The sequence below is a fragment of the Sinohyriopsis cumingii genome, chromosome 8, assembly GCF_028554795.1.
Source record: "Sinohyriopsis cumingii isolate HCF-2022 chromosome 8, ASM2855479v2, whole genome shotgun sequence".
Lineage (NCBI taxonomy): Eukaryota > Metazoa > Mollusca > Bivalvia > Unionida > Unionidae > Sinohyriopsis > Sinohyriopsis cumingii.
In genome coordinates, this window is record NC_142968.1 from 96,508,859 (window position 1) to 96,524,010 (window position 15,152).

Here is a 15,152-nt window from a genome sequence, read left to right on the forward strand (position 1 = left end):
GATGATTTCTATATTACTGGTATTATGGACACTTTAATGATTCCTATGTTACCTGTATTATGAAAAGTGTGATGATTCCTATAATATTTGTATCATGAACACTCTAGGATGATTGCTATATTACCAGTATTATGAACACTCTATGATGATCCCTATGTTAAGGGTAGTATGAACACTTCGTGATGATTCCGGTTTTATGAACACGCCGTGATGATTCCGGTTTTATGAATACGCCGGGATAGTCCATATAATGCCGATATTAGTAAGAGCTCACGATGACCCTTATATTACCGTTGTTATGATCGTTCAAATAATGCATGATCTATAGGTTAGCATTCGTATGAACACGGAATGATACCCCATTACTGACTTTATTATCACTCCTCGGTGATTCCTAAGTTACCGGTAATATTAACACGCCATAATGATCACACACGACACGATCATATCCATTTGACCAGTATTGTTGTTGTTGTTGTTGTTGGGTTTAACGCCATTTTTCAGCACGCGATTGGCTATACATGGCGGCCAGTATTAATGGTGGAGGAAGAACCCGGGAAAACCCGGGAAAGAACCACCGACCCACGAGAAGCTACTGGCATTGACCAGTATTATTAACACGCAATGATGATCACACACGACAGGATGATCACGCACGACATGATGATATCTATTTAACCAGTATTATTATCACGCCATCAAGATCGCACAGGCAAAGACCATCCCTACGCTACCGCTATTATTAACCCGCAATGGTAATAACGAACCCTCTCCTCTATTCCCGGAATTATTAAAACGTTATAATGATCCCTACGTTACCGCTACTATAAACCCGCCATGTTGATCCCACACGCCATGATGATCTCTGAGCTTTCATTTAATGACTTTTGTTTTAGCTCTATCATTCCACATCTATAAAACTCGCAATAAAACAGGATTACACACACACACACACACATATATATATATATATATATATATATATATATATATATATATATAAAGATTGTTAAGAATTTGAAGATTTCTTACCAAGTGATCCTAAATGAGTAATATATCCACACTCACACATGGATGTTAAGTACCAGATCAACACGTGAATCACAATCATTCTGCCGAAAGAAGCCATTACATAGCGCGAAATGGGTAGTTATTTAAGTCTATCCAGGCAATAAGATTGGTAATAAACACTCTTCTTGATGTCTGTCCAGGTAATACGATGAGGAATATGAGATAATGATGTCTAAGCAGGCAGTACGATTAGGAATATGAGATATTGATGTCTATAGAGGCAATACGATGAGGAATCTGAAATATTGATGTCTATGCAGGCAATACGAGATCTTGTTTATCAAGATAAAACAATGGAGAAGCAAGCTATTAGAAACATAGAACAGAACAACCTTTCCTATTGACAAACGAGGTTTAAATTAATTGTCCGCATGAATGAAATAATTTATGATGTAACACTTAGATTTACGACCAGTATGTGACTGCACCAGGTAAAACCGGTTTCTGCACCAGGATAAGGACATGTGCAAATTACTACGACCACATTATCTTGATTTCGAGGGCACTTATATATGTATGTATGTATGTATGTGTGTGTGTGTGTGTGTGTGTGTATGTATGTATGTGTGTTCAGTAAAATAGTTTACAGACACACAAACAACACAGACAACATCATAGGCCCCCAAAATATATAGGCTTACCCAATCTTAACACCTCAAAACTTCACGATCGTCATTTATTAGACTTCAAGATCTGTAAACATGAGTGTAATTGACGACGTCATTCTACTGTGCGACAACAAAACGATGACGTGGTAGAAGACCTATCCATTATATCGTCTGCATTCAGTACCTGGCTCCAATTTCCTCGACATGATGAACCCAACAATTTGTTCATAATGTTGTTCAACAAAAACAAAACAAAAAGCATTCAGGTATGCACAGAATTTCTTTCCGCTTCAGATGATAAGTGCCAGTGCAGTATAATCCCACTAACTTCAGAAAATTATTTACAGTAAAAATTAAAATGGCACTGTCGGGGCCGAAGGTTTGGGCGGTTTAATGGAGGTAGTCAAGCACAGCCTTATAGGGGATCGAAATATGTGACAGGTCTGATAAGGAATTTGGTTGTACAGTGGCTGGCTAAGGAAAGTTTCCCCCTATGTGCTTACATATTTCTCCATGTCCCTGATTTACAAGATTTCCACATTCCTGCACCATTTGAGTCAGATCCCTAGAACTCAGCTCCTCTGCTGCCTGCTCTTGGCAAATACACGTCACATCAGAGGCTCTCGTAAGATGGACCAACAAGCCAACGCCGACCGCAAGGACGGCGCTCAGTAACAGAAAAATGAAACCTGTGTTATAATAAATTAATCAGTATGTATGTATGTATGTATGTATGTCGTCGATTACTACGTATGTCTCTCTCTCTCTCTCTCTCTCTCTCTCTCTCTCTATATATATATATATATATATATATATATATATATCTATATACACATATATACATACGAAAAACACCAATGACAAAAGTATGTTAATATGCCTGAAATGAAATTCATGAATGATATACATTTTGTTTACGTACATCTTTTCACATCAATGTTTCTTTTCTGAGCCTGACTGTCCGCCTGTGTAAAGCATTCGAAAGATAGTTTGCTTTAATAAAAGAGGTTGATGGAAATCATGAGTTGATCTGAAACAACTGAAAGGTGTGGTAGAGTAAGTTTTCGTTACTGTTCTATGGTCAAATTCATATCTTAATAACATTTAAAATCACACACCCCATCCAGAGTTTCGCCCGGTCCTGGTCCCTACCGGGGGTTCTTTTTCACAAGCCGCTATCCTTCTTGTTTACGCCACCATCCCGACAAAGATATTGCTGGGTCCGCGACCGGAGCACGCCAAAACGCACAGTGATATGGGAAATTAGTAATGATTAATATAAAATATTACAGTTTGTTTCTATTGATTAATAGTTAAGTGGTTGCATTTCATCAATGTCCGGCCTATGTATGAATATAAACTCAAGCATTTACCTGAAACAGGTGTAACGTAAAACCCGCTATTCCGGCTCTTCTTACGTACATCTGCAATCGGCCTATTCTCCATTTTCTTGTGTAAAATATCTGAGTGGTTGGGGATTGCAAATCAGTTAGGCGGGACATCTGCCTTTTGTCATCTCAGCTAAGTGGTGTCGGTTATAGAGAGCATCATAAGTTAGACGACGAGCAGTAGAAACTCATTTAATGATAATGCAAGGCCAGTGAAATCGAGCAGACAATAGATTACTTGATTATGGAACATCGTCCTGACAATATAACGTTTGTACGATAACGATATTTTGCGATAATAATAATAATAATAATAACACTAACGACAAAGATGGCTATTTTTCTGACAGTAGTGACGACGAGAGCAACGATGATATATAGATGATTATAGGAATATATTTACATACATGTTTTCACAGCTATCTACCATCTAAGCTATTAGATATATAAACTGAAATGTCTACACACACACTGATTGGGAGTAATTAGTCATAATTAATGAAGATTATCCTAATATGCTTTCTAGAGATTAATAGTCTAATTGATTGTGTTTCTGACACGTCCGAACTATGTATGAATACGAACTCGTATATTTACCTGGAACAGATGTAAGGTAAATCCTACCTATAAGTATACAAGAGTTATAATCAGCTAGAAAGGGATATCTGCATTTTGTAACCTAGGGTTAATGGCATCTATTACAGTTTACATCAGTTATACTACGGACCACAGAAAATCATCTCTTTATTTTTATTTAAATCACGTAGAAATGCACACTCAGTAACAGTTTATAAGTTTAAAAAAATCATGCACCAAGAGAATTCGGTACTACTCAAGCAAAGTTTGTACGTAGAATGGATTACTTGACCGCATTACATCATCTTAACAATTTATTTCTGTAGAAAAACAACAACAACAACAATAATAATTGTTGTAGGATTTAGCGCCATTTTTCAGTACACGATAGGCTATACATGGCGACCAGTATTAATGGTGGAGGAAGAACACGGGAAAACCCCGGAAAGAACCACCGACCCACGAGAAGCTACTGGCAAGCTTTCTCACATACCCACATTTGCTGAATCCGACAGAGGTGAGACGACAATGATCCGTAACGGAGAGCGCTTTAGACCACTCAGCCACTCGGGGCCCCAATAATAATAATAATAATGACGAAGACGAATACGTTTATGACGATAGTGATGACGAGATCAGTGATATTATGCTGATTATATTAATAAATAAATAATAAATAAATAAAAGCCTTTTACATTATGAAAAGTCAACATAATGACATGCTTTTTGTAAACTGTCGTGAAATTGACCACGGTCCATGTCATCCATTATGATTAATGTATAAATATATGATAAACCACAGCACCCACTAAGACTACGATAACTACAACTACTGATGCGGTTGATAATGATGATGGTGTTGGTGATGAGGAGACTACAACGAACATGATACGCAAGTTAGAAATAAAATAACCAAAATTAATAAGGAAAAACAGCAACATAAAAGATGTATCCAGAGTTCTCTTTATTCGCATCTTTGCCTTAAAAGTGTCCTTCCTCAAATAACTTGATTTCTCCGGTCAAATCTGAAATCTTAGTACAACCTGAACAGAAATCTTTTATTTATGTTTGTATACATGTCTGCCCTTGGCTTGCAAAATTGTACATAGCAGTAATGATAGGAATCGTATACTGAACATAGTTCTCACGATTCAAAACACCTAATTAAATTCCGGAATCACACACATCACGCGTTAAACACGCGGAAATTACAAAAAGTTCCGGACACTTAGTTATGGAGAACCTATCCCGTATAAGTGTAACGTACGCATTTTCATGCTCTAGAGATCTAGTGTATTATAGTTTAGACAGATTTCAAATACACGAAAAGTTCGATTTATCACTAAATGTTTGCATAACTTCAATTCGTTGTATTTTCAATATTTAGCCTATCGGGTCCTCACGTAAAAATCGGAACTTACGTCGCGTGTGAAGAGAAAATGCTTTGTGACTTATGTTGTGATAAGCAGCGTCATATCCACGTTTCTGTCAGTTTTGGGGTTCTCGAATAGCCAAGTGGTCTAAGGCGCTCGCCTTAAAAGATCACATACATCTGTCCTCTATCCACGTGGGTTCGAGTCTCGGGCTTGGCCAATGTGCGTCTGTGAGAAAGCTTGCTAGAAGCTTCCCATAGGTCTCTGGTTCTTCCAAGGGTTTTCCTGAGTTCTTCCTCCACCAGATATACTGGCCGCGGACCCAAACTCGTCAGTTTTTCATTCTTTCCAAGTTCTCGAGAGACTACCCGTAGTCCCTAATCGTAAATCATAGGGGAAAGGAATCTAAATTCGTTACCTTTGTACACTTCAGGAAGTCAATCGCTAATTACACTTCAGGGTTTGAAATTTTACGTCAGTGGTTAGCGTGCCAGACTCGCGACGGTGCGGGTTCTAATGCTTCCTAGACGAGACCGGATCGGCTGCCCAATTTGCTCGGGCACGATATAGGCTTTTATATTTGTTTATGTGCCTCTAAACATCAATCAATCAATCAATCAATCAATCAATCAATCGATCACTCATTTTTTTCATAACTATATGTATAATTGTTCTTTGCTAAAGACTGATCAATCACAGACTACTCGGAAAATCCTGGTGAGAGCGTAGTAATATGCATAATTTGTGTACACCTGTATCCATGCGTCAAACATTCTGAGCGATTCATATATTTGATGTCAAGAAATATGACATACGTAACAGCATGGATCATGACCTAGTACACTCTGAAATGTATTCTCCATTTAGTTATGTTGGTATTTTTTTAATTTTTTGTTTTGTTTTGTTTTGTTTTGTTTTCTTATCAATAAAATTATGTTCATTTTGTAAAGTATGCGCAGGTCATATTTTTTCTCGACATTCACCAGATCAAACAAAGAACAACAAAAATGTGTAACTATATACTCATATGGGTAGTCATGAAAACAATCAGAAAGAAATTATTCAACTGCTCAAATTCTTTACTCACTTGACAGTCTCGGTTTATTTTCAATTACTTAAGGTATTTTGCTATTAATTTGCTATCACGTCTTCGTTAACTTGGAATTTACATAAGCACCTGTTGTGTTATTTTATTTGTACATAATTAAAATCAGCAAGCTACTCTAAAAATGGAATGAAACGTAATTTGGTCTTCTGAAATTACAGATGGCAATTTATGTTTGGGGATAAAGGAAGGCAAGATTCAACCATCATTCTCATTCAAAACGAATTTCAAAATAATACAATCACCATGCTGTCATTAGCTTCTAATTCTTTTAAAATAATCACCATCAAATGTTGCAGACTAAAATAGCATTAAAATGACGAAAAAGAGGCCAACTTTCCTATAAAGGTCCCAGTAAGAAATAATGTCCTGCGTTCATGTAATTGTTGTTTTTGATTGAATCCATTGCACCATATACGACGGATTTATGGATCAGCAAGTCATCTGGTAATAAACTGGAATGGCGCGAGTAAGTCCGTACCTTAACTTGCCATCCACAGGTTAATAACATAAGTGCTGAACGCAGGTTTGATTCTTAAATAAACCATGACCATGAAATTATTATGAGTAGAGTTACTACTGTGGAGTTTAGACACTACTAGTATATGGCCACATTAACAAATGTGTGAACAACAAGTAGTTCGGGAAATTGTACTTTCACATGTTGCCCTGGACTTTTTAATGGTTTGTCGTGTGTGCAGTAATACGGTTCAATGATCGTGCTGTCGGTTTATTATTCTTTTCAACAAACTATAACACAAAATGTTATATGTTTTACTAAGGAAAAATTAGGAGCCGAAGAACGTGAAATTTTTGTGACATTAGTTTGGTCAGACTTGATTACGCTGGACCAGATATGCCGATATTTGCAAAATGTGCGATTTATTGGAGTACTGTCGTAACACAACAAAGAAGCAAGCAGCGTTTCCTTTGGGTACATAATAGCGTTTTACTTGAGATATTTGTTTTCTTACATGCGAAAGAAGACTTTGAAGTGTCTCCGTCGATTTCAGCAACGATCATAGGTCGTAAGCCATCGCAATCAAACCTTCATTTTTAGAGAGCAATCAAGCTTGCATAACAATGAGAAGATTGCTGATTGGCATAAACAATTTGAACGTCACTACGTCATAAACCAAGTCAAATGTCTGCCAGTCGGCTATTACCTCGGAAATGTATGCATTACAGATGCATTACGATGCATTATCGTGTAAATGTTGTTGGAAATCTGCGGAAACACTATAAATTTTCCTTTTATCTTTAAGGTAGAGACCATTTTTATATACTGACATTTTCATTTTTCTCTCAGCAGTTCCTAATAAAGCTATACATTCTTGGAAATACGGTGACCAAAGATGTACATTGATACTATCCGGCTTGACGAAAATCACAAAATTGTGTCTTTCTCTAGCAAATAAACTTACCCCAAAAATGAGTAATAGTTGGTTGAAAACAGCACATTCTTTACAATACAAGCCTGGTCTATCGAAGAATGTGAATGATGACGCAAACACCATAAAGAAGTCAAGAGCTAGGTCTGAAACTGAAATTACTTGAGTTACATAGCATGTCTCTTTGATATATCTATCAAAAGGGCATATGCTAGAAGCGCCTAGAACCCGCTGTCTTCACTACTCAAGTAATATTTTCATGATTTGACCCATATGAGTGGTTTATCTTGTCTCTGGGGTTGAAATGTCTATAGGTTTGGGTATCGAACTCACGTCGAGAAGGGTGTAGGTTCTGTTTTTACACAGAGTCTAACTCACGACCCAGCGTTACAGCGTGTATATCACGACCAGATTGGTGCAGGTTTGATTTCTGTACATTGTCGAACTCATGACCAGAAGGGTGCAGGTTCGATTTCTGTACAGTGTCGAACTCAAGCCCAGAAGGGTGCTGGTTCTATTTCAGCCACTGGATCAGCCTGAGTCGGCTACTGTGGTGATTCCTTGAGCATGACACTTTGCTAGTTGCCCAGGTGCGATATAACCTTCGTAAGCTGTTGAACACGAAACCAGCCAAACTTCGTTTCATGTATTTATTGAAGGGACCATGCAGTAGAATGGTGTAAAATCAGCCGTCTTTACACTACACGTACATTTACTTGAGTTTGGCCCATTCTTGTATCAAACTAGCTTTCGGTATTTGTGATTCATCACAAATGCGCTGTTAACATCTGCATACGTCATGTTGATAGTTGTTTTAATTTATGCAAATCGTAACATGATGGAAGAACAGCGTATTACTTTAGTTTACTTAGAAGGGTCAAAGAAGTTACCAACGTTCCCTCCGCAACTATTTTTTTTTTTACTCAGTTGTACATTTTTTGCACAAAAATAGTTGTCATTATTTTCATTAAGAGTCACAAATTGATGTCATATTATTATTTCTATTCACTATTTTTTGTGACAGATTGCAGCTTGAAATGAGATTTATCCTTTGTCAGATATCTGATTATGTTTGATGGAGTAATTTAGATAACTAGGTGATACCAATACAAAACAACTGAATCAGCTATGCATAGTGTTTTTATATTTTATGATCATTATACCGTTCTGGTGGCCTAAGTGGTTAGAGCGTCCGCCCCGAATGAGGGATGTCGCGGGTTGGAACCCCGGCCATGTCATATCAAAGACTTATAAAAATGGTACTCCTAGCTGCCTCGCAAGGCGCTCATCATTAAGAGGTTAGTGTTAGGACTGGTCGACCTGCTGTCAGGGCAATGTGAATGGGTAGGACATCATACTGCATGTATGCGGCACGATGCCCCACTGCTAGACATCATTACAAACTGCCACACTGCAGACATCGTAGCGATATGACAGAAAAATTGTTAAATCATATAACCTGCACAATGCAGTTTTTGTAACGTTACAGAAATGATGAAATCGCTTTTTCGCTTAAAAGTGTCATACAAATTTATCAAATAGTTTTCAAATACGTATCCAGAGCATTTGATAAATCAATCAACTTATGGGTTGTATTTGAAGAACAATGACGTAAACTCGGTCAAGTGTATGCCAGAAACCGTGAACAGGCATTGTATGAGATTGTGCATGAAATCTTAAAATCGCTGATGTTGCCATTAAGCGACATAGCGGTGAATATATTAAAATGAACGGTTAAGGCAGCGACAATGAATGTTGTAATGAATGAATTAATTAGGGAGCGCGCTTTCAGCATTATAATCTAACAATAACATGTATATCCAACTTCAATGTCGCATGTTATGAACCGATCTACAGCGCTGCAGAAACGAAACAAAGTAAACAATGGGAGAAATTCTCCGAAGCAATTTTCAAGTCTAATGAAGCAAAACCATAGCAAAAATTTACAAGCACTCCGACAGGTTTAATGTTTTTATAACACCTCAAATGAGCATGTAGACCATAGCCCGCATCCGCTGTGTGTTGGCAAATACGAAACAAATATACGCAAAAAATGTCAGCCTTTCAGCTTTCAAAACAAAAGCGTTGGCACTGAAGCTTATGGTGGTTTTTTAAACAAAAGCGTTGGCACTGAAGCTTATGGTGGCTTTTTAAACAAAAGCGTTGGCACTGAAGCTTATGGTGGTTTTTTAAACAAAAGCGTTGGAACTGAAGCTTATGGTGGTTTTCTAAACAAAAGCGTTGGCACTGAAGCTTATGGTGGTTTTCTAAACAAAAGCGTTGGCACTGAAGCTTATGGTGGTTTTCTAAACAAAAGCGTTGGCACTGAAGCTTATGGTGGTTTTCTAAACAAAAGCGTTGGCACTGAAGCTTATGGTTGTTTTCTAAACAAAAGCGTTGGCACTGAAGCTTATGGTGGTTTTTTAAACAAAAGCGTTGGCACTGAAGCTTATGGTGGTTTTTTAAACAAAGGTGAGAAAATAAATGATGCTTTGGATTAAAGTCTGGTACCGTCTGTTGCTTGACTTGACAAATTCCTATAAAGATCGTTTGTCACCAAATATTTATTTTATTATTCACCTAGTATGCGCCTGGATCTTTCTGGCACTATGGTTATCCCCGCGTAAAAATCAAAGTGATCTAGATTTCTCTTATGTCCGATAAACTGTTTTGAGAGCATCCTTTGAAAAATTTGTACGCGCCATTCAACAACCTGATTTCATGTACTTTCAAGGTGACTTCTACATTCCACCTTACGGGAAATTTACTTTGGTGTTGTACGCGCTCTTGTATGCTGCCATGATGCGCTCTGAGTCAGATGCCTACATTATATTATTACGTTTTTTTTTTTTTAATCTAATTCAAATACAATTTGCCTCAGTCATGATATGACATTGTTTAGCCATAGCCTGGCAAGCGAGCAATATAATTTTACCTGATCTTAAAAATCATCCATGTTAAGATAGCAACTAGCTTTTCTCAGGACACTTTTTATGATCTTCTGTCGCGGCAGAAATATAAGCAGTCGATATTAAATACTTGTGGTAATGTAGCTATATTCTTTATGAAGATATTTCTTTGACAAAAATGACAATTCTACGTCGGAGATTCGTCTAGGTCAGTAAAATTATCGTAGTCACTAAAGAAGCGTATGATGCTTATCGCGATTTGATCGCATTGAGATCCATCACATATTGGCCGTTGTGTCTTTTGTAAAAAAAAATTTCGTATTCCGGATAGAATCTAAGTTGCTTAGAGATCACCAGCAAAAAGAAAATCATCCTTACAAGCAAGACATATGATGCTATTGCAGAAACTTCTTGATTTCACAGAACCTTCGGCAAATAATTATCAGACAGCTTACTGACGTCCCTTATTAAAGGACACTTAAATTGCTGAAGCAAAATGTAATTGTTATACACGATGCAGCCATCCGGGCTATATCCGAAGCCGTCTATATTTCTGACGTAGATGTCGTTGCTGTTGTTGTTGTTGTTGTTGTAGGGTGTAACGTCATATTTTAGCACACGATAGGCTATACATGGCGGCCAGTATTAATGGTGGAGGAAGAACCCGGGACAACCCCGAAAAGAACCACAGACCCACGAGAAGCTACTGGGAAGCTTTCCCACATACCCCGGGACAACCCCGAAAAGAACCACAGACCCACGAGAAGCTACTGGGAAGCTTTCCCACATACCCACATTAGCCGAATTCGAGACTCGAACCCACGCAGACAGAGGCGAGATGGCAGTGATCCGTAACGGAGAGCGCTTTAGACCACTCGGTCACTCGGGGCCCCAGATGTCGTTGCCAATAACGTTTCTGCCTGTAGGGAATTCGATATACTTATTGATGACCGAATCAAACAACGTTCCCTTAAGATAATACAGGGTTACGTAATGTTTTATGCTTACCAGGCGTTTTTCTAGCTACCTCTTCTGACGATGCAAATGGGCAGATACCAAGAACTGTGGCTGCCCAGAGCCACCTAATGTGGTTGGCATAATCGAGTATCACTCTGCTGACCTTTGTTCCATCTGATGCGTTTTCCCACACTTTTCAAAAATAGAAGTCAAGTCCATTATTTTACTATATCAACTCTTCAATTCAGTATAAAAACATCGTTGTAGGGTGTGTGTGGCTCTATTGGCAACAACATTATGATTTTTCAGGCGATGTCATATTCGCGAAAACAACCGAATATTTAAATTTCTCAGCAGTTAAGGGGCATTCTCAATCACTAATCAACTGCACCACGTCCTATTTTCTTTTCGGAGGCGGGATTTTAGCTTGTCAACTTCCTGCAACTTTCAGTTGTCTTCACATCTGAAGTTAAGGCAGTTCCCATTATATATATATATATATATATATATATATATATATATATATATATATATTTATATATATACAAAGACTTCAAGTTCTATATAAATAAGTACTATACTACGTTGGTAACTTTATGGTTAGGCAAATTTACTTATTTATGTGTTGTTAAGAATAGAAGGCAGTCAGTTACCTTAAACCTCGATGAAAGCAAAGTAGGTAATTCGTGCTACCTTAAACTAAAATGCAGGTAGGGGAGGTAAATCGTGTGTGCCTGCCATATTTTGTTGTCTAAAATCGCTGCATAAACATTATTATCTGCCATTTGTCCGTTATGTTGTGATGTGATGTGATTTGGACTTTTAACGTAACTTTAACAATATTTCAGTCATATCACTACGATGTCTGCAATGTTGCAGTTTATAGTGATGTCTAGCACTGGGGCATCATGCCGCAGACATGTAGCATCATGTCCCACCCAGTCACATTAACCTGACAGCAGGCCGACCAGTCCTAACACTAACCTCTTAATGCTGAGCGCCAAGAGAGGCAGCTGTTAGTAACATTTTTGTAAGTCTTTGGTGTGACTCGGGACTCGGCCGGGGATCGAACCCACGACCTCTCGCATCAGAAGCTGACGCTCTAACCACTAGGCCACCGGAGCGGTCCTTGTCCGTTATGAGTTTTGTGTAAACAATAATATAGGCAGGTGCAAATGCTAGTAGGGTAATATGGGGCCAATGGCAGTCTCCCCATGCACTATTACAAGAGCTAAAGCAAAGCTTTTTTTTTCCGGTAACGAAATCGTGTCGACAAAATTCGCTTTCTGATGCGAGCCGATGGTGTCGCCTACATCTTTGGGTGAAAAATGACCATGTCTGAGAATTTTCTGTTACACGGAAATGCGCGCTGTTCTCCTGTAATAATGACACGGCTGAACACATATGCCACTTTTACCCTTCTACTTGAGTGCGTTTCCGTTCCCTTCATCACTAGCATGGCATTTGATACTGTTTTAAGATTTTTAAGACTTTATATAGCCCGTCCTAAAGACTCAATCTATTTAGTGTATAATAGACTAAGTTTTAAAAAATATTTATCTCTTTTTATCTTAAAAGCTCCATTTATCCGTTTGGCATGCGTGACATGGTTTGGGACTTTTCCCATCTATAATCTTTTATTGGAATATATAATACGTTAGGCTTTGTATAATTTTTATAGTCCTTTTCAAACTGTCCAAATCCGTTACCGATGAAAAACCCATAGCTTTGCGTCCTTTTCAATTCTATCTTCTCCTACAATATGTAATTTTTTCGGCGCTTTTTAATTGCACCTTAGAACACATGTTTGGTTTGATGTCGAAATCGAAGCCAGAATGTTTCGTTTTTTTAGCTGACTTTAAAAAATTTCATATAGGCGAGATTTCCGAATAAATCCGTTTACTACCTTTGAAATATTCACAATATTGGACGAATGTATCTTGGCAATCTGTCAACACATATTACCTGATTTTGAAACATTTTTCTAACTTTCAGACAAAGTATGTGCCTAATATTTTTTTTTCTCCACACAAGCGGATTAGTTCAGCATCATTGCTAAGGAGAAACACTCGTATTGCAATTAGAACCTGAGAAACTATCGATGACTTTATCATATGACAGGGCCCTCCGCCATCCCCAAATTTCACCTACCATCACCACTTAAAACAAATTCTTTCATGCATTAAAAATATGTCATAATGAAGTGTAAGGTATGATCAGAAAACATCCGACTAATAGCAGTTTTCTTTATAACTGCACTTTGCATTATGTTGTTCAGAGGTCTAGTGATGCACAAAGCCATGTGCTGGCCACCATATTTAAGATGTTCTGCGGTGATGCCTAAGTGGTCTGGAACCATATCATTCGATAACATCTTGATATTATGCTTCACTTCTATTACTTCCAGTATGGATAGGGATTCCGCATAGGTATAACCCGCATTTTCAAGCAAAATATTGATCATTGGCGTTGCTCAGGAAAAGACTTACCGAGCACTCGTGACTGAGACGGGTGAGTTGCAAAAGTTACTCTCTTTGCCTTCATTATACTCAGCACAATACACTTCTCTATTACACTGCCTACGCTTTTGCTAAAGAACCAGGTGCAAGCTTGATACCAAAATGAGTCAAAACCATGTAAGTTGTATGTCATAATGCATGACTCATTAGAGAAACATATAAGAATGATATAGGAATGTTTGTAATTGCACCCACAGCCCTTGATTTCTTACTGATATTCCCATTTGTAATGGAACCTTCAGTAAACAAGATGTCATAATTTTCCTTTTCAACTACATATCACACAGTTTTGTGAGTTAGATATGAGAGAGGCAGAGAGACAAAAAATGTCGCCAGTTTACGACATTGTCACGCTTAGGCGTGTCTTCATTAAACATTTCTTTATGTGCTTGTTTTGATTTTCGGCAGGCAGCCTGTATCATTTCATTCCATGGGCTTCCGCCTTCTGGTTTCTTATAGCATCCATGACCCTGGATGGCAGCTGATGTGGCTTGCTCCAGTACGCTTTCCAGATGGAGTACGTCTAGTGTGACTTGAACATTTGAAAACATCTTTTTACATTATCTGGTGTAGGTTCTTCAAGGCTCTGATCTACAGTTGTGTGTTCGTTAGTGCCATTGTCAGTCCAGTATGCCAGTATGCAGTTTCCAATTTATATAACTCCATTCATGACGAGGATGAATATTAAAATTATTATAAATTACTTTAAATTGTTTTAGATCTGTATTATCGTTTGTTGGATGAAACGTTTCATCTTGAGGTAATGGTATTGAGCAATTTTATTTTAGTTTGTTGGCATCTGAAAGTAAACATTAAACCCATATATCAATTTTACTAACTCTGGTATACTTTGATTTGATTAATGCCAATATCGTGTTCCACATGTTGCCATCCATAACGCCCAGTATGACTGACCTTACCAAAGATAATACTACACTGTGTTCTGTACCTGTTCAATAAATCATTATTGCCAGGTTTTAAAGTCTAATTATCAAACAATTCTTAATGGCTTTATATAATGGTCTTGTATGCAGTATAATATATATCTTTAAATATTTATGTAAGCTTTATATTAACTGTAGCATTAAACTCAGTTGCAGGACGCGATTCAGGTGCACTACAAGTTAATTTGTTTTGGATGTTTGTTGCTTTGTTTTTCTTACAAAAATCTGGTGTCCACTATTTATTCACTTATCTAAAGTTTTCAATTTGTATCACGTTCACATAATTCACCTAAATAACTAATTTTTATAAT

At 37.7% G+C, this 15,152-nt stretch overlaps 1 protein-coding gene across 2 annotated transcripts in view; it reads right to left on the reverse strand.

Annotated features, from left to right (window-relative positions):
- The window catches only part of LOC149794192 (aminopeptidase N-like), a 32,305-nt gene extending 29,064 nt beyond the window's left edge, over positions 1–3,241 (reverse strand). The window contains exons 1-2 of one of the 2 annotated variants that reach the window (XM_089968301.1): positions 3,053–3,241; positions 2,183–2,368 (exon numbers count right to left, since the gene is read on the reverse strand). In XM_089968301.1, the coding sequence (XP_089824427.1) occupies positions 2,183–2,368; positions 3,053–3,125 (259 nt within the window). In that variant the 5' untranslated portion in view covers positions 3,126–3,241. Of the gene's footprint in view, positions 1–1,032; positions 1,153–2,182; positions 2,369–3,052 lie in introns of those variants that run through there. The other variant, XM_089968302.1, reaches the window with a different exon arrangement.
- Between the last annotated feature and the right edge of the window lie 11,911 nt (positions 3,242–15,152).